General features: G+C 32.4%; 1 protein-coding gene across 7 annotated transcripts in view; it reads left to right on the top strand.

Annotated features, from left to right (window-relative positions):
* Positions 1-24867, top strand: part of LOC126748056 (uncharacterized) — a 1030708-nt gene that overhangs the window by 985968 nt on the left and 19873 nt on the right. The window contains exon 5 of one of the 7 annotated variants that reach the window (XM_050457058.1): positions 14296-14484. The exons of 4 other annotated variants lie outside the window; for them this stretch is intronic. In XM_050457058.1, the coding sequence (XP_050313015.1) occupies positions 14340-14484 (145 nt within the window). In that variant the 5' untranslated portion in view covers positions 14296-14339. Of the gene's footprint in view, positions 1-14295; positions 14485-19826; positions 19967-24867 lie in introns of those variants that run through there. 2 more of the 7 variants (XM_050457057.1, XM_050457030.1) reach the window with 2 other exon arrangements.

Here is a 24867-nt window from a genome sequence, read left to right as displayed (position 1 = left end):
CTGAGAACTTTTATTAAAGACAAAAAGTTGTCAGAGTTATAGTTTATTTAGAAAAAAATAAAAACCGTTTTTTCGACATTTTTCATGGCTATACCCCTTTCGATTTTGGAGCAAAAAAAAAAATTTTTTTTCTTGGGTTTTTTTTACTGGAAATTGCCAACTTAGGGCTTACATTATAATTTGTCGGTTATCATTTTAAGAAAAAAAATGCTACCGTGGGAAAAAACGAGTTTTCTTTTATTTTTTTTTCACATTTTTACTAATATCTCGACTTCTATAGCTTCGATTCAATTCGTTGATGGTTTCTTTTATTTCTTATTCTCCTTCTGTCAATTCTTTTGATATTTTATTACTATTACTTTTTAAAATAAAGAGAAAAATTAAAACAAATCGACGTAAAACCCCGTTTGTTCTATTTCAATAAATAGACCCTTATGGGAACTTCTCTCCGAATTTGGTATTTATGGTTTATTTAGTTATACAAGTAATAAATTATGACAGATAACTGACATTTGAGTTTCAGCCTAGATCACGTGTCTACCGTAACTTTTTTGCTATTGGTCCGATTCTGTTCGAATCTGGTATTCAGGCTTTATTTAGGATACAATTAATATACTTTGAGAGATATTTGAAATATAAGACAGTATATTGACACACAACGCGACTATATAACAAATTATGGTTCTTTGAAGCATGATACCCCAACAACTGGTCCTCTCTTTCCTTGGCAGGTAAACGTTAGCCTCCCTGACTCACCTAAGTACACCTGATAATTTTTGATTTTTTTTTTAAATTCCCTTATGGCTTTTCACAGACAAGACCTAAAGGTTCTAAACTGGTCCCCACGGACCAAAAGTATAGGAGCGAAGCGACTATACTTGTTATATAGGAGCGTCTGCGACTATATTATGCACGCCACCTCGGGTCCGAAAAATCGTGTTTTTTTGGAAATAAAAATTCATATCTTTGGCTGTATGGTTAGCGAAACGATGAAATTTGGCATAGGGTCTCTCAATACATTGGGAATGATGGATCCGTAAACGATTTTTTTTTCGGGTACCACCAAACGGAGGGGTACTGTCTCAAAGTCAAAAATTCGTAAAAAAATGGGTCAAATTCCTTTCAGACGCGAGAACTCAAATAAAAAGCCTTTAAAAAACTTTAAATTTTTAGGACATAAGGGTCGGTGGGGCCTTAAAAACTGTATACTTTTTGGGCCAGATCGCTATACAGGGTGAGTTGTTATAAGCGAACAAAAGTGACTAAAAAAAAAATTCAAACTTCTCCAGAGGCTAAAAAAAAATTTTTATTAAAAAAGTGTTTCGGCGAAAAGACTGCATTTTATAAGAGATTTGACATACTTTGAGCTTTTTTTTGTAAAAAATTTATTTTACGAGTTCTGGCATTTTCAGTTTTTTGGAATTTTCCGCCAAACGATACTTATTTTGAGAAAAATTTTTTTTTCAAAAAATAACTTCATCTTTTACCTTTCATATGCCATATAACCGAAATTTTTGGGAACCATACAGGGCGAGCAATAATGTACTTTACCCATGAAGGTCCGACCCGAAAATCACATTTTATTTAATAACTTTTTAGTGGTGGCACCTGGACCATTTATATTCTCAGGGATTAAATACTTTAATAACCCCATTATTTGTGTAAAATTACAATCTTCCAACATTAATAGGTTCTGAGCAATTCGAATTTTCGCGTTTAATTCATTTGCCACGTCCCTGTACATGGTGAAAAGATCAGACATCATCTAAAAGATCCGAAATTTTGTTTTACAACACATACTAAAATTTCAGGGTGCCAGCGATAGTACAAGTACCCGAAAAATGCGATTTTATGAAAAAAGTCCATTTTTTTGCGTTTTTGCAGGTAATTGGAGGTGTCAACCTAAACTCTGATGAAATGGCTGGTGGGAACAATACTTTGACGCATGGTGGGTACAAATTTTTTGCTCGTGACAGGTGGCCGGGACTTGGTTGGGTTTTTTGTAAAATTATGAATGAAAATGAACCGGAAACGATCAGGGAAAGGAAGCACCGAATCAGAAAATGAATGGGCTTTCCGAATCTGTGCATATCAATTGGGGAAATTGTGTATTGCGGCCAGGAAAATTCGGCAAACATTTTGACGTCTTCGAAAAATGCCGTTTTTTTGAAATGTCAGTGGTTTTATACCGGGGTGAGACGAAATGAAATTTGCCCGATTATTTTATTAAAATTATTCGAATATATACACGGGTCAGTCGTAATGATCTATTTAATTTAAAATAAAAATTTAGATATTAGGTGAGTTTTTACTATTTAGTTTATTATTAATAAATGTTAACAATTCTTAAACATTGCTTTTGGGTTATAAATAAAATTTTTTTGAAATTATTGATTTTTAAGGTTAGTCGAGTATCATAACTTTTTTGGTATTGGTGCGATTTGGTTGAAATTTGGTACCTAGTACCTATTTCGGATTAGATTAATAAATTTTGACAGATATTTGACATGACTATGTTTTAAGGTCACGTGACTACCTTAACTTTCTTCCTATTTGTCCGAGTTGATTGAAATTTGGTTTTTGGGGTTTATTTAGGATGCAATTATGAATTTTTCACAGATATTTGACATTTCACTTCCGGGTCACGTGACTATTGTAACTTTTTTGCTATGAGTCCAATTGGATTCAAATTTGGTATTTATGCTTTATTTAGGATACAATTAATAAATTTTGACAGATAATTAACCAATTATATTTTAAAGTCACGTGACTTTCATAATTCTTTTGCTATTGATCCGATTGGGTTGAAATTTAGTATTTAGGCTTTATTTAGGATGCAAGTAATAAATTTTGCCAGAAATTTGACATATTGAATTTTAAAGTCACGTGACTTCCATAACTTTTTTGCTATTGATCCGATTGGGTTCAAATTTGGAATTTGGGGTTTATTTAGGATGCAATTGTTGATTTTTTACAAAATTTTAAAATATTGAGTTCTAGGGTCACGTGACTATCAAAATTTCCTATTTGATTGAAATTTGCTATTAGATGATATGTATATATTTGTAGATAATACTTTGTATTACCCTATTCCTTTTATCTTAATTAGTTAAATTATTTCTTAAATTTGCCTTTAAAAAAAAATTAAAAAATCATCGGTTCGAATACATAGGCTTTAAAGGGAACTTATCTTCTTTCGTAATATTGTAGCATTATTATAGATTTTTAAAAATTTTGTCATTAAGCTTTTTCATTACTTTTTGAATTACTTCTTGGTCTTTAGCCAGAAAAAAGAAATTTTGAATTTGGAGCATGTTTTGAAAAATTTTCATTTTGGGCCGGATTTTGTTTGAAAATCGATAAATGCAAATAAATAGGTTTTCTGTTCATTTTAGAGTCAAATCAATAATAACCTTTTTGAAAGGTATCCTGAAGTAGTACAAGATAGAATAATAAAAAATTAAAGTTTTTCCATAGGGCTCTTGATATTTCGATATTTATGATTAATAGTTTTTTACAATTTTCTCCGATTCTGTGATAGCTAGAATCAATTCGTTTTAACATTCGGATACCTCGTAATATTCCCGAAAGCTTTTGTTTAAGACAAAAAGTTGTCAGAGTTATAGTTTATTTAGAAAAAAATAAAAACCATTTTTTCGAAATTTTTCATGGCTATACCCCTTTCGATTTTGGAGCAAAAAAAATTTTTTTTCTTGGGTTTTTTTTAATGGAAATTGCCAACTTAGGGCTTACATTAAAATTTTTCAATAAATATTTAAGGAAAAAAAAATGATACCGTGGGAAAAAACCAGTTTTCTTTTGTTTTTTCCACATTTTTACTAATATCTCATCTTCTATAGCTTGGATTCAATTCGTTGATGATTTCTTTTATTTCTTATTCTCCTCCTGTCAATTCTTTTGATATTTTATTACTATTAATTTTCAAAATAAAAAAAAAATTAAAACAAATCGACGTAAAATCCCGTTTGTTCTATTTCAATAAATTACCCTTATGGAAACTTCTCTCTCAATTTGGTATTTATGGTTTATTTAGGATACAACTAATAAATTATGACGGATAACTGACATTTGAGTTTCAGCCTAGGTCAGGTGACCGTAAGTGCAAGTACCGTAACTTTTTTGTTATTGGTCCGATTCTGTTCGAATTTGGTATTCAGGCTTTATTTAGAATACAATTAATATACTTTCACAGATATTTGAAATATAAGATAGTATATTGACACACAACGCGACTATATAACAAATTATGGTTCTTTGAAGCATGATACCCCAACAACTGGTCCTCTCTTTCCTTGGCAGGTAAACGTTAGCCTCCGCGACTCACCTAAGTACACCTGATAGTTTTTGATTTTATTTTTTTAATTACCTTATGGCTTTTCACAGACAAGACCTAAAGGTTCCAAACTGGTCCCCACGGACCAAAAGTATAGGAGCGAAGCGACTATACTTGTTATATAGGAGCGTCTGCGACTATATTATGCACGCGACCTCGGGTCCGAAAAATCGTGTTTTTTTGGAAATAAAAATTCATATCTTTGGCTGTATGGATAGCGAAACGATGAAATTTGGCATAGGGTCTCTCAATACATTGAGAATGATGGATCCGTAAACAATTTTTTTTTCCGGTACCACCAAACGGAGCGGTACTGTCTCAAAGTCAAAAATTCGTAAAAAAACCGGTCAAAATTCATTTTTGCACGAGATCTCAATTTTAACGCTGTCAAAAAAATTGAAATTTTTAGGCATAAAAGACTTTATAGTAATTCATGTCTGTATACTTTTTGGGCCCGATCGGTATACAGGGTGAGTTGTTATAAGCGAACAAAAGTGACTAAAAAAAAAATTCAAACTTCTCCAGAGGCTAAAAAAAAATTTTTATAAAAAAAGTGTTTCGGCGAAAAGACTTCATTTTATAAGAGATTTAACATACTTGGAGCTTTTTTTTGTAAAAAATTTATTTTACGAGTTCTGGCATTTTCAGTTTTTTGGGATTTCCCGCCAAACGATACTTATTTTGGGAAAATTTTTTTTTTCAAAAAATAACTTCATCTTTTACCTTTTATATGCCATATAACCGAAATTTTTGGGAACCATACAGGGCGAGCAATAATGAACTTTACCCATGAAGGTCCGACCCGAAAATCACATTTTATTTAATAACTTTTTCGTAGTGGCATCTGGACCATTTATATTCTCAGGCATTAAATACTTTAATAACCCCAGTATTTGTGTAAAATTACAATCTTCCAACTTTAATAGGTTCTGAGCAATTCGAATTTTTGCGTTTAATTCATTTGCCGCGTCCCTGTACATGGTGAAAGGATCAAACAACATCTAAAGGATCCGAAATTTTGTTTTACAACACATACTAAAATTTCAGGGTTCCAGCGATAGTACAAGTACCCGAAAAATGCGATTTTATGAAAAAAGTCCATTTTTTTGCGTTTTTGCAGGTAATTGGAGGTGTCAACCTAAACTCTGATGAAATGGCTAGTGGGAACAATACTTTGACGCATGGTGGATACAAATTTTTTGCTCGTGACAGGTGGCCGGGACTTGGTTTGGTTTTTTGTAAAATTATGAATGAAAATGAACCGGAAACGATCAGCGAAAGGAAGCACCGAATCAGAAAATGAATGGGCTTTCCGAATCTGTGCATATCATTTGGGGAAATTGTGTATTGCGGCCAGGAAAATTCGGCAAACATTTTGACGTCTTCGAAAAATGCCGTTTTTTTGAAAAGTCAGTGGTTTTATACCGGGGTGAGACGAAATGAAATTTGCCCGATTATTTTATTAAAATTATTCGAATATATACACGGGTCAGTCGTAATGATCTATTTAATTTAAAATAAAAATTTTGATATTAGGTGAGTTTTTACTATTTAGTTTATTATTAATATATGTTAATAATTCTTAAACATTGCTTTTGGGTTATAAATAAAATTTTTTTGAAATTATTGATTTTTAATGTTAGTCGAGTATCATAACTTTTTTGGTATTGGTGCGATTTGGTTGAAATTTGGTACCTAGTACCTATTTCGGATAAGATTAAGAAATTTTAACAGATATTTGACATGACTATGTTTTAAGGTCACGTGACTACCTTAACTTTCTTCCTATTTGTCCGATTTGATTGAAATTTTGTATTTGGGGTTTATTTAGGATGCAATTATTAATTTTTCACAGATATTTGACATTTGACTTCCAGGTCACGTGACTATTGTAACTTTTTTGCTATTGGTCTGATTGGGTTCAAATTTGGTATTTGGGCTTTATTTAGGATGCAATTATTAATTTTTGACAGATATTTGACATTTGACTTCCGGGTCACGTGACTATTGTAACTTTTTTGCTATGAGTCCGATTGGGTTCAAATTTGGTATTTATGCTTTATTTAGGATACAATTAATAAATTTTAACAGATAATTGACAAATTATATTTTAAAGTCACGTGACTTTGATAATTCTTTTGCTATTGATCCGATTGGGTTGAAATTTGGAATTTGGGCTTTATTTAAGATGCAAGTAATAAATTATGACAGAAATTTGACATATTGAATTTTAAAGTCACGTGACTTCCATAACTTATTTGCTATTGATACGATTGGGTTGAAATTTGGTATTTAGAGTTTTATTAGGATGCCATTATTGAATTTTTACAAATTTTTAAAATATTGCGTTTTTAAGTCACGTGACTATCAAAATTTCTTTCGTATTCGCCCGATTTGATTGAAATTTCCTATTAGATTATATGTATATATTTATAGATAATATTTTGTAGTACCCTATTGCTTTTAACTTAATTGTTTCTTAGATTTGCCTTTGAAAAACAAATTAAAAAATCATCGGTTGGATATGCTTTAAAGGGAACTTATCTTCTTTCATAATATTGTAGCATTATTATAGATTTTGAAAATTTTTGTCATTAAGCTTTTTCATTCCTTTTTGAATGGTCTTTAGCCAGAAAAAAGAAATTTGGAATTTGGAGCATGTTTTGAAAAAATTTTAATTTTGGGCCCGGTTTTGTTCGAAAATCGATAAATGCAAATAAATAGGTTTTCTGTTCATTTTAGAGTCAAATCGATAATAACCTTTTTGAAAGGTATCCTGAAGTAGTACCTGATAGAAAAATAAAAAAATGAAATTTTTCCATAGGGCTCTTGATAATTCGATATTTATGATTAATAGTTTTTTACAATTTTCTCCGATTCTGTGATAGCTATAATTAATTAGTTTTAACATTCGAATACCTCGTAACATTCCCTAGAACTTTTGTTTAAGACAAAAAGTTGTCAGAGTTATAGTTTAGTTAGAAAAAAATAAAAACCATTTTTTGACAATTTTTCATGGCTATACCCCTTTCGATTTTGGAGCAAAAAAAATTTTTTTTTTCTTGGGTTTTTTTTACTGGAAATTGCCAACTTAGGGCTTACATTATAATTTGTCGGTTATAATTTTAAGAAAAAAAATCCTACCGTGGGAAAAAATGAGGTTTCTTTTATTTTTTTCTCACATTTTTACTAATATCTCGACTTCTATAGCTCCGATTCAATTCGTTGATGTTTTTTATTATTCCTTATTATCCTCCTGTTAATTCTTTTTATATTTTATTACAATTGCTTTTCGAAATAAAACTAAAAAATTAAAAAAATCGACGTAAAAACCCGGTTGTCTTATCCCTATACATAGACTCTTGTGGGACCTAATATTTCCCTTTATATTATGGCACTCGTATAAATCGTGGAAAATTTTGTCATAAAGCTTTTTTATTAGCTTTTGAATGATTTTTAACCAGAAGAAAAAAATTTTGAAATCGGAGCATATTTTGAAAAAATGCTCATTTTGATCCCGGATTTTGCTTCAAAATCGAAAAATGCAATGAAATAGGTTTTTCGTTTATTTTAGAGTCAAGTCGATAATAACCTTTTTAAAAGGTATCCTAAAGTAGTACAAGATAGAAAAATAAAAAATTGAAATTTTTCCATAGGGCTCTTGATATTTCGATATTTATTATTAATAGTTTTTTACAATTTTCTCCGATTCTGTGATAGCTAGAATCAATTCGTTTTAACATTCGGATACCTCGTAATATTCCCGAAAACTTTTGTTTAAGACAAAAAGTTGTCAGAGTTATAGTTTATTTAGAAAAAAATAAAAACCATTTTTTCGAAATTTTTCATGGCTATACCCCTTTCGATTTTGGAGCAAAAAAAAATTTTTTTTTTCTTGTGTTTTTTTTACTTGAAATTGCCAACTTAGGGCTTACATTATAATTTGTCGATTATCATTTTAAGGAAAAAAATGATACCGTGGGAAAAAACCAGTTTTCTTTTTTTTTTTTAAATTTTTACTAATATCTCGACTTCTATAGCTTTGATTCAATTCGTTGATGTTTTCTATTATTCCTTATTCTCCTCCTGTTAATTCTTTTTATATTTTATTGCAATTGCATTTCGAAATAAAACTGAAAAATTGAAAAAAACGACGTAAAAATTCGGTTGTCTTATCCGGTTGTTGGACCTAATCATTTCCCTTTATATTGTGGCACTCGTATAAATCGTAGAAATTTTTGTTATTAGGCTTTTTTACTAGTTTTTGAATGGTTTTTAACCTGAAGAAAAAAATGTTAAAATTTTTGCATATTTTGAAAAAATGCTCATTTTGAGCCCTGATTTCGCTTCAAAATCGAAAAATGCAAAGAAATAGGTTTTTCGTTTATTTAAGAGTCAAATCTATAATAACCTTTTTTAAAGTTATTTAAAAGTTGTACATGATAGAAGGATAAAGAACTTAAATTTTTTATATAGGACCCTTGATAATTCGATATTTATGTTTCATGGTTTTTCTTTATTTTCTCCGATTTTATGACAGCTAGAACCGATTCGTTTTAACGTGCGGATACCTCATAATATTCCTCATAACTTTTATAAAAGACAAAATGTTGTTAGTCTTATAGTTTATTTAAAAAAAATTAAAATAATTTTTTCGAAATTTTTCGCGGTTTATTGGGTATTTTTGGTTTATTTAGGATACAGCTAATAAATTGTTTTGAAAATAACTTTTTAGGCTTTATATTTACAAAACTTCTTTATAAGCAATAAATGTTTTTTAGTCAAACACTTATGTTTTTTCAACTAAATGTATAGTCATGATCCCCGAACATTAACGTTGTTTAGTAGCTCTTGAATAATCACTAACATTTTGTATTTTAACTTTTTTATAAGAAAAGCATTTTCTTCACTAACATTCCCTATGTCGATTAAATTGTAAATAAAAAACTAATTAGACTTGATAAAGGAAATCTAAATTTTAAAAAATGCTTTTATAAAAATATTGCGTTTGACAAATTTACGTTAATAGTCACCACGAATCTCAAATACCATTGAAGGCAAAAATGGTTAACATCAACTAATATTATAATATTAATATTAAATATTACAATAATAACATTAAATATTATAACATTAATATTATATACAAAAACCCAGAAACCTATTCATAAAATCCTAAAATGAACATAATAAAATAACCCAAACCTAGCAAAAAAAAGTTCGTCAGTGACGACGACGCTTAAATGTCGCCGTTGCGAATCGCTCCATTAAATCATCGCTACATAGAAGCACCTTAAAATACAAGGACAAAGTTAACCGTGCTTTTGACAAATAAACGTATATGGAGCGGTATCCGGGGTAACCAGCGTAAATAAACATTCATTTTAGATTCCTTTGTGCATTATAAGCGTTATAAAATTTCTTTCGGGAAATTTTTAAGGTTTATTTTGTGCTTATTTTGAGGAATATTAATTATTTCGAAGTTATATTAATCGGTTTTAGTTATAAGTTTGTTTGTTTGTCATTTTTAGGTAAGTGATTTGGAGGCGTAAGCAGTTAAGTTTTATTGTGCTGGCTGGCGATTGCTTTCTTTAAAGTCCATAAACAAGCAGTGTTTTGACAGATTTGGCTCATTGAATGTTTTAGATTTTGTTTCGCCCAGTTAGTTTTATTCTACAAAATCAAAGGTAAGTTTTTATATTAATTTAAGTATATTATCTATCAATGTGGAAGATTTAGTTCAATTTTTCGGAACATGATATGTTAATAATTTGATATTTGACACTATAAACGTCAACGTCCTAAAAGTAAACAAGACAATGTGGTTAAAAAAAAGTCTTATTTTTATATTTTTATTCACTTAATGGACGAACAAAATATTTTAGATCAATAGAAAAGTCGTTAGCCCGTGATAATAACATAGTATATTTCTAATATTATTGTGTTCATAAGTAAATAGAAGCATAACAAAATTGTATATGGTCGAATACAACGTAAATTATTGTTTTTTTGTTAAAAAGTGGTTCATTCAAGAATTTTTTTCTTTTAATATAATCGATTTAAGGTAAGCTTGCTAAACAATAAAAAAAGATCTAAAAATCGTTGGGTAGGTGAATTGCTTAATGACCACACAGTAATTTTAATATCCATTTATATTATAAATAAGGATAGGTTAAAAAGACGATCTAAACATTCATTTTATATTCCGTTTTTGCATCATAAGAGTAGTAAAAGTTCCTTTAGAATTTCTTAATGTGTCCTTTGTGCTAATTTTGAGGAATATTAGAATATATATCAACAGTTTTTAGTTAGACGTTTATATTCTTTCATTTCTAGATTCTCAAACACACAACACTTATTAAACTGATTAGATCTAAAAGTGCTGTGCTCCATTGACAAAACAAGCAAGTAAGCAAGGTTTTTGGAAAAATTTTACTCATTGCATCCTATAGTATTTGTCTTCCATAGTTCCGATCTACAAAAGCAAAGGTAAGTTTTATTCAAATTATATATTATCAATATTTTAACTTTTAAACAGTTTTAAAATTTATTATCCTAAATATATGATTACAGATGTAAAAGATGTGCATGCTATAGGTCTGATTTGATTCTGAGTTTTCATGTATAGGTAATATAGGTTAGACTACTTAGGGCTTTAAAGGATCTAAATTAAAGGTATTTTATAACATGTATACTCAAAGGTGTAAATTAATTTTTAATTACATAAAATGTAAAGAAATTTATTGTATGAAACAAAACTAGAAACATTTTTACATACATTTTTTTTAGTCTAGTGGTGTTTTTAAAAGTATTTATGGTAACTTTAAAAGTTATTTCTAAAGCAACAATTAAAACTAATTGTTGTCTATCTATCTACTTGCAGTTAATTACAATAATTACAATAATTTATTGTGAGTCTAATCTTATAATATAAAGTATTCTTCATGACAATTATGCTAATTTATGTAATGCAAGTTAATTTTTAAATTATTCCTGGGTAACTGCATTAAAATGACTATTTTAATAACTAAAATAAAATTATGACACCATTATTGAGGTTTTGTTCGTTTTTACAAGATGGAAATCAATTCAACTTTGAGGAAGACACAAATGAATTCCTCCTCTTCTTACTAATTATGTAATTGTAGTTTAAATATAAAAAGTAGAGCAATATTCAGAATGAAGCTGGAGAATTGTTTTAAATATTGTCAACCTTGCAAAAAGCTAAACATATTGGAAAATTCGTGACAAAAAAACTTTTACAATCTTTTACATGTTATTGAAAGATACTTAATTTTTTAATATTAATTATAAAGCCTAGATACTTTATTTCATTCATTCAGTTTATCGTATTGTTCTATATATTGTAAGTTCTATATATATCAATTCTTAATAAAACTTAAAATCATAAATCAGAGAAAGTCTTTGAATTCTTATAGAACATCAGGTTGATATAGATTTAAAATTAATTAATTACAAAAATAAAGCTAGGATTATGATTAAAGTATGTTTAATGGATTTTTAGATGCCAAAAATGAGTAAGAAGTCTGCTAAAACAACAAGACTCCAGAATAAAGAAAAATATATGTCCAGCAAGATGGTAAATAAAGACAGTGGTGACAAAAAGGAAAATTTAGAAATTCCTGGTAAGCCTATAAATTTGCAACAAAAGTTGCCCAAAGATATGGTTCCAGAGGATAGTACCAGCAAGGTAAAATTTAATGAAATTGTAACACAGTTTAATAAGCGAAAATCATTGACGGTTATTGATGACAATGACGCATTGTCATCAAAAATTGTCACTCAAAAGAAACAAAAAGTTAATGATTCCTTTAAAAAAATATCACATATAGATATAATTGAAAAGAAGCCGGAAGCTACTAGAACCAATCACCCAACCGAGTTTGAACTAGCATTAAGAGAAGGCCCCACCATTGTTTGCAGCTGTTGTTTGCGATTATGGTTTCCCACTTCATGTACAAAAATAAATCTACAATTGCTAAAAAACAAATTTGGAAACCAATTCACTACACAAATTTGCAATGATGGGGTTTTCTTTTGCAAGTCTTGCTCATCAAATATTTATAAAGGACAATTGCCAAAGTTCTGGTCCGGCAATCATAATATTGTTCACCCTATACCAGTTGAGCTAAAAGATCTGACTATCCTTGAAGAAAGGATGGTGTCGGCCAGGTTACCTTTCATGCAAATCCGACAGGTAGGATATGCACGACAGTGTTACATAACTGGCCAAATAGTCAATGTCCCTATAAATATAGATACTTCGACCAAATTATTGCCTAGAAATGTAGAGGAGACACAAACTATTCAGGTTAAGCTCAAGAGAAAAATGAATTATAAAAATGATTATCTCCTGGAAACCATACGGCCCGCAGTTGTTCTAAAAGCGGCAAAATTTTTGTGTCAACAACCTCTTTACATACAAGAAGGCATAAAGCAATCAGATGATTGGGAAAAAAATATTAATGGCTACTTAAGATCTCAAGTAGAATCCTCTGCACAGATCTTAAATGAAGGCTCTAAAGTGGTGGAATTGGATTCTAAAACAGTGTGTAGTGAAAATTTTGAAGAGTTGTTCGATAATGCGTTTTTCGAAACAATGGAAGTGCCCCTAGAATCTAAGAATGACGATAAAAATATTCAAAAAGAACCTTCAATTGAAAAAAACAATATATACAATTTAGAGGAATTCTTAGATGAAGAAGAAGAGCCTTTAAATCCTGGGGGCCAAGAAACTTTGCTTGACAAATGTAACCTAGAAAATATCTGTTTTGCCCCAGGAGAAGGTAAAACGCCAATACATTTGATGCTTGACCAGTTTAGCGATGAACTCTCATTTCCTACACTTTTCTGTGGACATGCTAAGCAATTTCTTACAAAATTCTCCTATTCTGACCAGACGAAAATACTACTCCAGCACAAAGACAGGCGATTTGCAAGGACAGACTATCTGTTGTATACATTTAAAAAACGTCAACTAAACCAATTATCCAGTGCAATTGCAACATGTCTCAGAAAAAAGAGGAATGAGGATGGAAAATATACAGCTGGACAAGTAAGACAAGCAAATTTTCTAGACCAGCTGATTCGAAGTGACATGGGATTCCATTTTCTTAGTAGAATTGTAGGTTCACCTGCTTATTGGAAGCACGAAAAGACAAAATTACTGTGTATGATTCGCCAATTTGGAATCCCCACACTATTTTTTACCGTGTCAGCAGCCGAAACAGCATGGCCCGAATTAATCAAGGTATTAGCACAAGTTGTTGATCAAAAAGATGTTACTCTAGAGGAGGCCGCGAGTATGCCCTACTTAGAAAAAACTCGCTTAATTAGAACAGATCCGATAACTTGTGCCAGATACTTTGATTATCGGTTCAAACTGCTATTTAAATATATGAAGAGTCAAAATGGACCCTTTAAACAAAATCCCATAGAGCATCATTATTACCGCATAGAATTTCAACATCGTGGGTCTCCTCATGTTCACGGGTTATTGTGGTTATCAAATGCTCCAAAATTCCAAGAAACACCAGAAAGTTTCAAAGAGTGTGCCGAATTCGCGAACAGGTATATTACCTGTAATAGTGATTTAGAAAGTGTCCGTGATATAATTCAGTTTAATACGCATCATCATTCTAAATCGTGTCAAAAAGAAGTGCGGGGATACAAAGTTTGCAGGTATGGTATCCCATACCTTCCAATGGATAAATCGGTAATTCTAACGCCAATAAAAATTGACAAAACCAAGGAAGCGGATTTACGTAAGGCCATGTCTGAAAAGTTTTTAATGATAATGCGTAGGCTTAAGGATAAACCAGATTTATCATTTGAAAACTTTTTGGCTGACCTTGGTATGTCTAAGGATGAGTATCTTAATGTTATACAGCACAACATTTTTAAAACCACTTTATTTTTAGAAAGGCTGCCAAAAGATGGTTTTATTAACAACTTTAATGCTGAAATGTTCTCCATGATGAAGAGCAACATGGACATTCAATTAGTTTTTGAGCCATATGGTTGTTGCACCTACATAGTCAACTATATCAATAAGTCCCAAAGAGGTGTGTCTGATATTTTAATGAAGACTATGGAAGAAATTAAAAAAGGTAATTTAAAAGGCAAACTTAAATCTCAACAAATCTAAAGGGCAAACTTAAATCTCTTGCAGCAGCTTTCTTAAATGCGAGCGAAGTAAGTGCCCAGGAAGCCGCCTACAGCGTGTTACAACTACCGATGCATGACACCTGTACCTCCTATGTATACATCCATACAAATCCAATCAGGGAAAGGACAAAAATGTTGAAACCATTAGCACAACTTAAAGAAATGGACAATGACGATCCCAATATTTATTGTGATGGTCTTATAGAACACTATGAACAGCGGCCTGATGAGATGGAAAAACATATGTTTGGCTGAGTTTGCGGCCTATTATGATTTCTTTAAGAAACAAGCAGAAACAAAGGCTAATGGTTTACCCTTAAAAGATGGAAGTGGCGTTTTAGTTAAAAGGGGTCATGCTAAAATTTTAGCCTACCGTAGTTATGGACTTCAGCAAGACCCTCTTAACTATTATAGGGAACAAATAATGCTATACATCCCATGGCGAAATGAAGTGGATGAAGTTGAAAATGAGAACATTGATCAACAGAGCATATACAAAGATCGATACCAAGAGATTGTTGCAAATCGACAAAAGTTCAATGTCTTAGATGAACAGGTAATCGATGAAGCCCTGAAACTTGCCGAAGACCGATCAAATCAATTAGACGATGGTGGATTCGGTGGAGAAATCGATGATGAGTTTATGCCTTATGGACTAGACAACCCCATTTATGATCCATTCAATCACATCATCGATAAGAAAGACGATGAAGCGCCAGTAAAACATATCGCTTTCCCAACGCCTCATCAGATGAGCGATTCAGAGTATGAAGCCCTCATAAGCAAACTGAATCACAAGCAGTATCAGTTCCTTAATGTCGTGCAAGACAGTCTAATTGAAGGGGAAACTTTCTACTGCACACTTAGTGGTCCAGCAGGTACAGGCAAAAGTCACCTGATTACGGCAATAACCCAGTCGTTATTGCGCCATTTCAACTCAATACCGGGAAATAATCCTGAAAGTTTAAAAGTGTTACTTTGTGCGCCTACAGGTAAAGCGGCATTTAATATCGGGGGTATAACCTTACATGCGGCATTATCGTTACCCGTTAGTCAGTATGGTGAAGAACTAATTCCGTTACACCATGACACCGTTAATACTATATATTGTAATTTGTATGACTTAAAATTAATTATCATAGATGAATATTCCATGGTTGGCGCCAGATTGTTTGACCATATTAACAGTAGATTGCAGCAAATCTTTAAATCTGACGCCATCTTTGGAAATATTTCAATAATTTTATGCGGCGATAATCGTCAATTACCCCCAGTAAGGGATATGTATATTTTTTGCCCAGTAAAAACAAATCCGTATAAAGAATTATGCGGAACGTATCTGTGGGATCATTTTAAATATTTTGAACTTTCAGAAATAATGAGACAGAGTGAAGATAAGTCTTTTGCAGTTGCCCTCAATAATATGGCGTTTGGTAAAATGACCGACGAAGATGTGCAATTGATCAAGTCCAGGGAAGTAGACAGTATTGACCAAATTCCTGAAGACACTATGCATTTATTTTGCACCAATGCAGAAGTAGATGCATTCAATGAAATGAAACTGTCTACATTTAAAACCGAGCGAGCCGTAAGTCAAGCCAGAGACGTTATCAAAGGGAGTTGCTCAGAACGACTAAAAAATTTATTTCTGGAACACGCAAAAAGCTTAAAAAAGGGGGAGAGTTTTGGCCTAATGTTAAATTTAATATTGCAGGTAGATGCCAAATATATGATTTCAATGAATGTGGACACCAGTGATGGAATAGTGAATGGTGCAACAGGCATCCTACGTCAAATAGACTATGACCGAAGTAAAATTCCATTCAGAGTGTGGATGGAGTTCTTCGATTCCAAGTCAGGCCAGGAATGCCGCAAGAGAAACGAATCCCTTAGGAAGTCTATGGGTGTGTTATACACTTGGACGCCCATAGAAAGAGCTGCCAGAGCTGTTAAAATTCAAAAAGGCAGCAATGTTCACGTTGAGCGTCTTCAGTTTCCTCTTGTAATCAGTGAAGGAATTACAATCCACAAGAGTCAAGGTGCCACCTACAAACAGGTGGCTGTTCACATTGGAAATCGCATGACGAGAACCAGTACCTATGTTGCTTGTAGTCGGGCCACAAAGCTAAGTGGCCTCTACATCATTGGTAAGTTTAAGGCCCCTAAACCGGCAACCGAAAAGGATGCTGCTTATAAAGAACTGGTAAATATGCAAGAAAACAAACTTATAACATCCAGGTATGACACTCAGTATCTTAATGATTCTAATGTCAAATACATTATTGCTTATCAAAATGTGCAAAGTCTACCAAAAAATTTTAATTTTATAAAAAATAATCCCATTTTTAAAGACGCACATTTCCTAATTTTTGTTGAAACCTGGTTACTTAAAAAGAAACAAAATTTAAAAATAAATGATTTTGAAGTGTTTGCCAACCTGAATAACGATCAAACTGTAAGTAAACCCTTTGGCATAATTTGTTTCAAGAAAAAAAATGTATCAGCAAAAATAAAGTCAGTGAAAAAATACACCAAAGATTTCTGTGGTATAGTGTTTTAAGCAATCACATTTTACTTGAATGAAATTTATGTCATAGCAGTTTATATTCCTCCAAAATTGAGCATTGCACATGCTAAATTTTGTTTGGAGGAGATTATTGATCAACAAAGTGATATCCTAATCATCGGTGATTTTAATCAAGATATTATCAATCAAAATGAAAATGGTTTGAAAAATTGTTTAATATCTAAAGGTTTAAGTTGCAAATTGAGTGTTGGCGAATCAACTACAAAATCAAAAACTCAAATTGATTGGCTTTTTAGTAATTTTAATAATTTGAGTTACAATATTTACAATACTGTGTATAGTCACCATAAATCACTAGTGGTTAGTATTTATGATAAAGGTTTTATTCCCAAGCAGGTAAAAAACGTTGATAAAAATAAACAATCTACAAAAGGCTCTACTGAACTAAAATTTAATACCAAGCAAATGCAAATTTTACCAACACAAAATTCATTGGGTATCTCTACTTACCAAAGTGTAGAAGATAATAATGACAATATGGTAGTAGATATTAGTTCAGATGACGAAAACAACCCCAACTTATTTACTAAACCGCCTGCTTTATTAAATACCGATATAGTATCATGTTATGCAAGTAGCATCGTACAGTCATTTTTATGTTTACCTGAATTTCGCTTATCCATTTCAAAGCGAAATACAGCGCTAAACAGTATTCTAAATGATATTATGCTGACCAAAATTAATTCCACATTAAAAGTTCGACAATTGGTGTCTGGTCGAAATGGTGAAAATTTTGCTGTAAATCAACAAATGGACGCTCAATCATTTTGTCAATCTTTAATCAGAAGATTAGATGCAGATGATTTTAGCATTTTCATAAAAGCTAATGGTCATGAACTTTTAAATTGTCAAAACTGTAATATTAATATGAATGAAAATGAACAAATAATATACACTCATTTTCTTTATTTTCCTGAAAACTGTGGCAATTTAATTGATTTTAATTCAATGTTAATGCTAAAAGACTCTGATAGATTATGCCCATACTGTAACAATAATCTAAAAACACGTTCAGTGGTTATATGCCATAAATATTTGGTAGTATGTCTTCAGAGAATTGGCCCTCAAGGGAATAAGATAAATACCAAATTTTACAATTTTGCCTCTGAAAGTGTTATTTTGGATGATCAAATATTCCGAGTAAAAAGTGTTGTTAAGCATCATGGAAACACCATTGGATCTGGTCATTATACATCTATAGTTAATTATAACGATCAATGGTGGAAATGTGATGATAATCGCATAACTAGAATGTCTGGGTTTGATAACACTTTAGAAGATGTATACTTATTGCTCTTAGAAAAATGTTAAATTTTGTTAAAATACTAGGACAAACATATTTAACATAAACAAAATTACAAATGAGCAAAGCAGTATTCAAATAGTATGAGCAGTGAGTTTTGCATTGCAAGCAAATAAAACATCAGTTTACTCACACTTCTAGCTCAACATGCATCCAGGGGTTATCCGGCCCGACTGTAACCAAAACTCTTGACGCACTTCGATTCAGATACTAGGTTATGATCTCCCGCCCCCCAAAAGATTTCACTATGTGATGTCTTTATATATTAGAGCCATCTTATGCGATAAGTGATTAAACCTAGCTTAATGGCCAATTTGTTAAATGCATGTAATTACTTATTGCAATGGGTGGCGGATTTTTCATTCGGCGAGGCAACTCTTGCTATCGTCTTGAGGTATCAAAAGTCGGAGTATAATGATTAGCGTGTGGTAAATAGTAGATAATTGTAGAAGTGCCTAGTGCTAATGGCATGGCTTACTATTAATCATTCGCTTTCACAATGAAAATCCCTTTTCTAGTTTTATATATATTTTAAATTTATATATTTAATTATAAAAGTCTCTCTGGGAGAGTAAACTATACAATTTCATATTTATTTGTAAAACATATAATTTTGCTATGTGGTTACTAAGCACAATTAATTCTTTAATTTATATTTTATGGTTTATTTTCAATGTGATATGGAAATGTATGGTTTATCTGTAAAATAGCAAATCAACAGACCATGTCTGTTTTGTTTAAATATGCTATAATAATTTAAAACAGCATAACCTCGTAAAATCAGTTTTCGTTATAAATGTTCATGATATAAATATGAGATATTATTATGTTAATTTATTAAGAATTTTTTAGAGAAAGTTGATGTAATTAATTCGCGATTTACAAAAAACTGATTTTCGCTCTGACAAGTGCCTCTCAAGTCCTGGATGATTCTTAAACAAATAAAATTCTTTTTTTAGCAACATTATCTTCTGATTGTGACAAATGTTTTGTCATTGTAATTTAATATTTTAATATTTATTTTTTTTTAACCATACATTCTTTATTATATTGTATTTAGGAAATTAAGATTGATGACGATATTACTACTTTGGTAACGCTCTTTCCAGAAACGGACTTCCAACCTGTGGAGAATATAGGTATAACATTGCTTTCATATCATTTTTTATAATTAAATTATCTAATTATGCCTTTTGTTACAGAAAAAATATCCTAACGACAAAAGTATATGCCCTATGCCCGCCTCCTCAACCCAACCCAACCCAACTAAGCCCAATCCAACCCAACCCAACCCAACCCAACTAAGCCCAACCCAACCTGTGGAGAATATAGGTATAACATTGCTTTCATATCATTTTTTTAAATAAATTATCTAATTATGCCTTTTGTTACAGAAAAAAGAACCTAACGAGAAAAGTATATGCTCTATGCCCGCCTCCTCGACACCCTGCATGGGAGAGCAGAAGAACTTATTAACAATACTAGTGTTTTCTGAAGAGAAAAAAAAATGTAATAAAAAAATGTTATAATTCCATATATTTTTATAGTTACGTTTATCAATGTTACCGTGATAATTATCCTCTAATTCCTTTTAGTTTTTTAATCAGTCAGATTTTATAGTGTGACCATAATAAATTAAGATTTATATGCTAAATTTTGTGTTAATTTCTTAAAAGAGGCATAATATCTTATCATGTGTCAATAATTTATATATTACATAACATAATAACTAAACAAGTAGAGTTCTATGAAATTCTTGGTTAAAATATATAAACTGCTTAATAAATTACCAACACATTTCTTACTTGTAATAATTAAAATTATATATAAAAATTCTCCACTTGCTTATAACAAGGAAAATTTAATTTTATTGAATTTTCGATATTTGTTAATGTGAAATTGACAGCTTTAATCATCATTTGAAGAATATTCTCCTTTTTTATTATTTTAACAGTAAATCCAAGATTTTTATTTTCTGCCAACATATATGGGATGATATTAGAGATATATGTTGCCTGAATTTTCAGGTTTAAGGTGGCCCTAGACTGGAATATTTGAGAGCGATGAATGTATGACTATAGGATGTATGTAAAGTCCAGTGCAACGATATATTAGAATGGTCACCCGTCAAAACACCAGCATTCCACCTGCCTAACAATGTCATCTTCTATTTACATTGTTTGAGAAGTAAAATGCTGGTGTTTTGACGGGTGACCATTCTAATATATCGTTGCACTGGACTTTATATAGGAGCGTTTTTGTTGGAGTAACATAAATGTGCATTGCAGTAACATATATTTCTATTTTTAGTTGATTAAATTGATTTAACGAGCGATATACAAGTATAACACAAATATACCCCAGTCAGTGGCCATCTGTTAGCATATTATGAAATTTAAAAAAACCCTTTTACACTTTTCTCAAAAGATCACATTCACACATTAGTATTATCATCACATTTTAGTATTATACAGGCAATCCAGTACACAGAATATCCAGTCTATTCATATGTTTTATAGTTTTTTAATAAGACAACGATACTTATATAAAATATATATAATATTATTATGAAAATGTAAATACGTTAATTATTCTGCTAGTTTTTGTACAATTTTATTAGTATTCTGTAGTTAAAGTTGATTCGTAGGGTTTCTTTAGGGTTCTACTTACGTTTGGTTTATTATTTTCATCTATAGTGTTTAGTTTTTAAGTAGTTCATCTTGTTTGAGAGCCCCATTTTGGCCCCAATTTAGGTTATTTAGGTTATATTATTGTAAATCCCTGTAGTTCTAATTTTCTAGAATTTGTATACTTGCTTGCTTTGACTGTCAGTATTCTCCTAAAATTATTGGTCTCTTTGGGCAAAAACAATGAAGATAATTCTAAATATTTCGAAACTGTTCCATCGGGTTTTAAAAAGGACGCGCTTCGTGACAAATCATTCAGTTTTAATTGTTTAGTCAGTTTTTACCTTGGAAACAATTAAACGACAGTCAAGGCGAGTTAGGTTAGTGTTTTTGACGTTGACAATAAAGGTGTGTTCCCGAATTTCGTTACAATTGGTGTCAGAAGTAAAGGATATTTGGAAGCTCATTTTAGTGGATGCCTTTAACAAGAACTCAGGCCAAGATGGAGACCGAGAAATTGATGGAGCTGCTATTGAGGAAGTTTGACGAGCAAAAAGTAGAACAAGAAGAACGAGAGCGTAAGCAGAGGAAAGAACAAGAAGAACGAGACCGCAAACAAGAAGAAAGAGATCGTAAACAGAAGGAAGAACAAGAAGAACGAGACCGCAAGCAAGAAGAACGAGACCGTAAACAGAAGGAAGAACAAGAAGAACGAGACCGCAAACAAGAAGAAAGAGACCGTAAACAAAAGGAAGAACAAGAAGAACGAGACCGTAAACAAGAAGAACGAGACCGTAAACAGAGGGAAGAACAGGAAGAGCGAGATAAGAAACAGGAAGATTTACTTAAGACAATTAAATCTGACCTGAAGAAAGAAAATGAAGACCTGATTCGAACCATGAAAGATGACTTACTGAATTTAAAAGATAATCTTAAAAAGGAGCAGGAAGAACGAGACAGAAAACAAGAGGAACGAGTTTTACAACTTAAAGAAGATCTGGAGAAGAATCAGAAACAATTAATGACTAACTTTGAAGCAACAGTAGAAGAAGAATTGGGACAAGTACAAAAAAAGATCCAAGAACTAGAGATGAAAGTAAAACAGACCCCTCTTTATCCCGATCCTAGAATGCAAACAATGATGAAAGTAAAGCCACCAAAATTCGACGGCAAAGAAGCATGGAGTACCTATTTAAATCAATTTGAGGCCGCTGCTAGGGGAAATCGCTGGGATAACGAAGAAAAGGCAATCAATCTTAAGCTAAGCCTTAGAGGAGAAGCTACAGAAATATTAAGAATGGTGCCATCTGAGGATCAGCTCAATTTCGACGTACTGGTGCGTACCTTAGAGATGAGATACGGTGAAGCCCATCTACAACAAGTGTACCAGGCTCAATTGAAATCTAGAAGACAACAACCCGAGGAAGGACTTCAACAGTTTGAGGCCGATGTTGCTCGATTAGTAAATCTGGCTTACCCTTCAGCCCCAACAGAGTTCCGAGAACAAATTTCTATAAATTATTTTATTGACGGAGTTCGAGATCCAGATACTAACCACGCCCTAAGGATGGCTCATCATAAAAGTATTTCAGAAGCTTTGGCCCATGGACTAGAGTATGAGGCAGCTTTTCAAGCAACTAGAAGGCAGACACGAATAAGACAAATCAGAACTCCGGAAAGTGATCTCGAAGATCGCCTAAAGAAGATTGAATCATTATTAGCGAGGAAACCTAAAAGACCATTGCAATGCTGGAATTGTAATGAGGAGGGGCACCTTAAACGTCAATGCCCGAAGCCTTTAAGAGATCCAAGGAACCAGGAAAACTTCAACTAGTCAGCTTTATGGGGCGCAAGCTGGCTGGGTGCTACCAAGCCCCACGTATAAGACTAAACCGGCTGCCACATCCTGGAGAGAGCTTGGTAGTACCGGGAAAAATATGCGGCCGTGAATGTGAGATGGTAGTGGATACAGGATCAAGTCATACTATCGTGAAGCCGAACATCGTAGCACACTGTAGGCTTTCAGCACCACCCAATTTAATTCTGGAGTCTGCAAATGGAAAAAGGATCCCGATTCTTGGATTGCATGAAGCTACAGTCACCATTGGCTTAACAACATTTCAACAGCCAGTATTAGTGGCAGAAATCATGGATGATGTCATATTAGGATTAGATGTTATGAATGCTCAGCAGTTTAAAATGGATGTATATAACCGGATATTGACGACGAGAAATGAAGAGATTTTTATGCACCACCTATATGAAGATAAAGTAAATACCAGAGTCGTTAAGTTATTCAAGGATATTACCATACCAGCAAATTCAGAGGTGGTGATTAATGCTACAACTGGAGGAAAAGAGGGAGAAACTGTTTTGATTGAGCCCATGGAAAACTGCAAACTATACGGTAAAGGAATTTTTCCAGCCAAGACTTTATCTACGCAGAAGAAATCTACTGTTTTGGTTCGAATGGTAAATTTAAAAGGATATGATCAACACCTGAAACAAGGAGAGAACATTGGCGTATGCTCTGAAGTAGTGGCAGTCATGAAAAATGCTGATAGAAGTCGTTATTCAAACAGACCTTTTCCTGTATGTTTACAAAACCTATTTGAAGAATCATCTGCCAATTTAACCATGGACCAGTGTAGTAAATTGCGACGTCTTCTTGAAGAAAATCAAGATGTGTTTTCCTTGCACGATAATGACCTGGGAAGAACTGATTTGGTGCAGCATCGAATTAACACTGGAGACAATGCTCCGATTAAACAAGCACCTCGAAGAATTCCGATAGCTAAACAAGGAGAAGTTTCCTCAATGCTTCAAGAAATGAGGACACAAGGAGTGATAGAACCTTCTCAGAGTCCTTGGACATCTCCAGTTGTGCTAGTAAAGAAAAAGGATGGATCCACTAGATTTTGTGTAGACTATCGGCGACTGAATGACATTACCAAGAAAGACAGTTATCCCCTACCAAGAATTGACGACACCCTGGACACGTTATCAGGTTCACAATGGTTCTCAACACTCGATCTAAAGAGTGGATACTGGCAGGTAAAGATGCATCCAGAAGATAAAGAAAAGACCGCATTCTCGACTGGAACGGGACTTTGGCAGTTTACAGTAATGCCCTTTGGACTCTGCAATGCTCCAGCTACGTTTGAGAGACTTATGGAAACAGTTTTACGTGGAATGACTTGGGAATCATGTTTAGTTTATCTGGATGACGTCATCATACTGGGAAAAACATTTGAAGATCATTTAAAGAATATTCAAGAGGTATTTGTTAAACTGCGAGAGGCCAACCTGAAGCTAAGTCCTAAAAAATGTTGCTTATTTTAAAAAGAAGTTCGATACCTTGGCCATGTAATATCAGAAAAAGGTGTCAAGACTGATCCAGATAAAGTAGAGGCAATCGAAAATTGGCCACGACCCACTGATAAACACCAGTTAAGAAGCTTTCTGGGCCTTTGTACCTATTACAGAAGATTTGTAAGAAATTTCGCTAATCTTGCAAAGCCTCTACATAAGCTCACGGAGGACAAAATGGTATTTAGTTGGTCAACAGACTGTGAAGAAGCATTTCAACGGTTAAAAAGAGCACTATGCACATCTCCAATTTTAACATATCCGATTCCTGGACAACCTTTTATTTTGGATACCGATGCGAGTAATGTTGGAATTGGGGCCGTTCTATCACAAAAATATGAAGATGGCGAGCACGTGATAGCTTATTTCAGTAAAACGTTATCAAAACCAGAAAGAAACTATTGTGTCACCAGACGAGAGCTATTGTCAGCAGTAAAAG

The sequence above is a fragment of the Anthonomus grandis genome, chromosome 21, assembly GCF_022605725.1.
Source record: "Anthonomus grandis grandis chromosome 21, icAntGran1.3, whole genome shotgun sequence".
Taxonomy (NCBI): Eukaryota; Metazoa; Arthropoda; class Insecta; order Coleoptera; family Curculionidae; genus Anthonomus; species Anthonomus grandis.
Note: the sequence above shows the minus strand (reverse complement) of the source record. Positions and strands in the feature narration are given on the sequence as shown.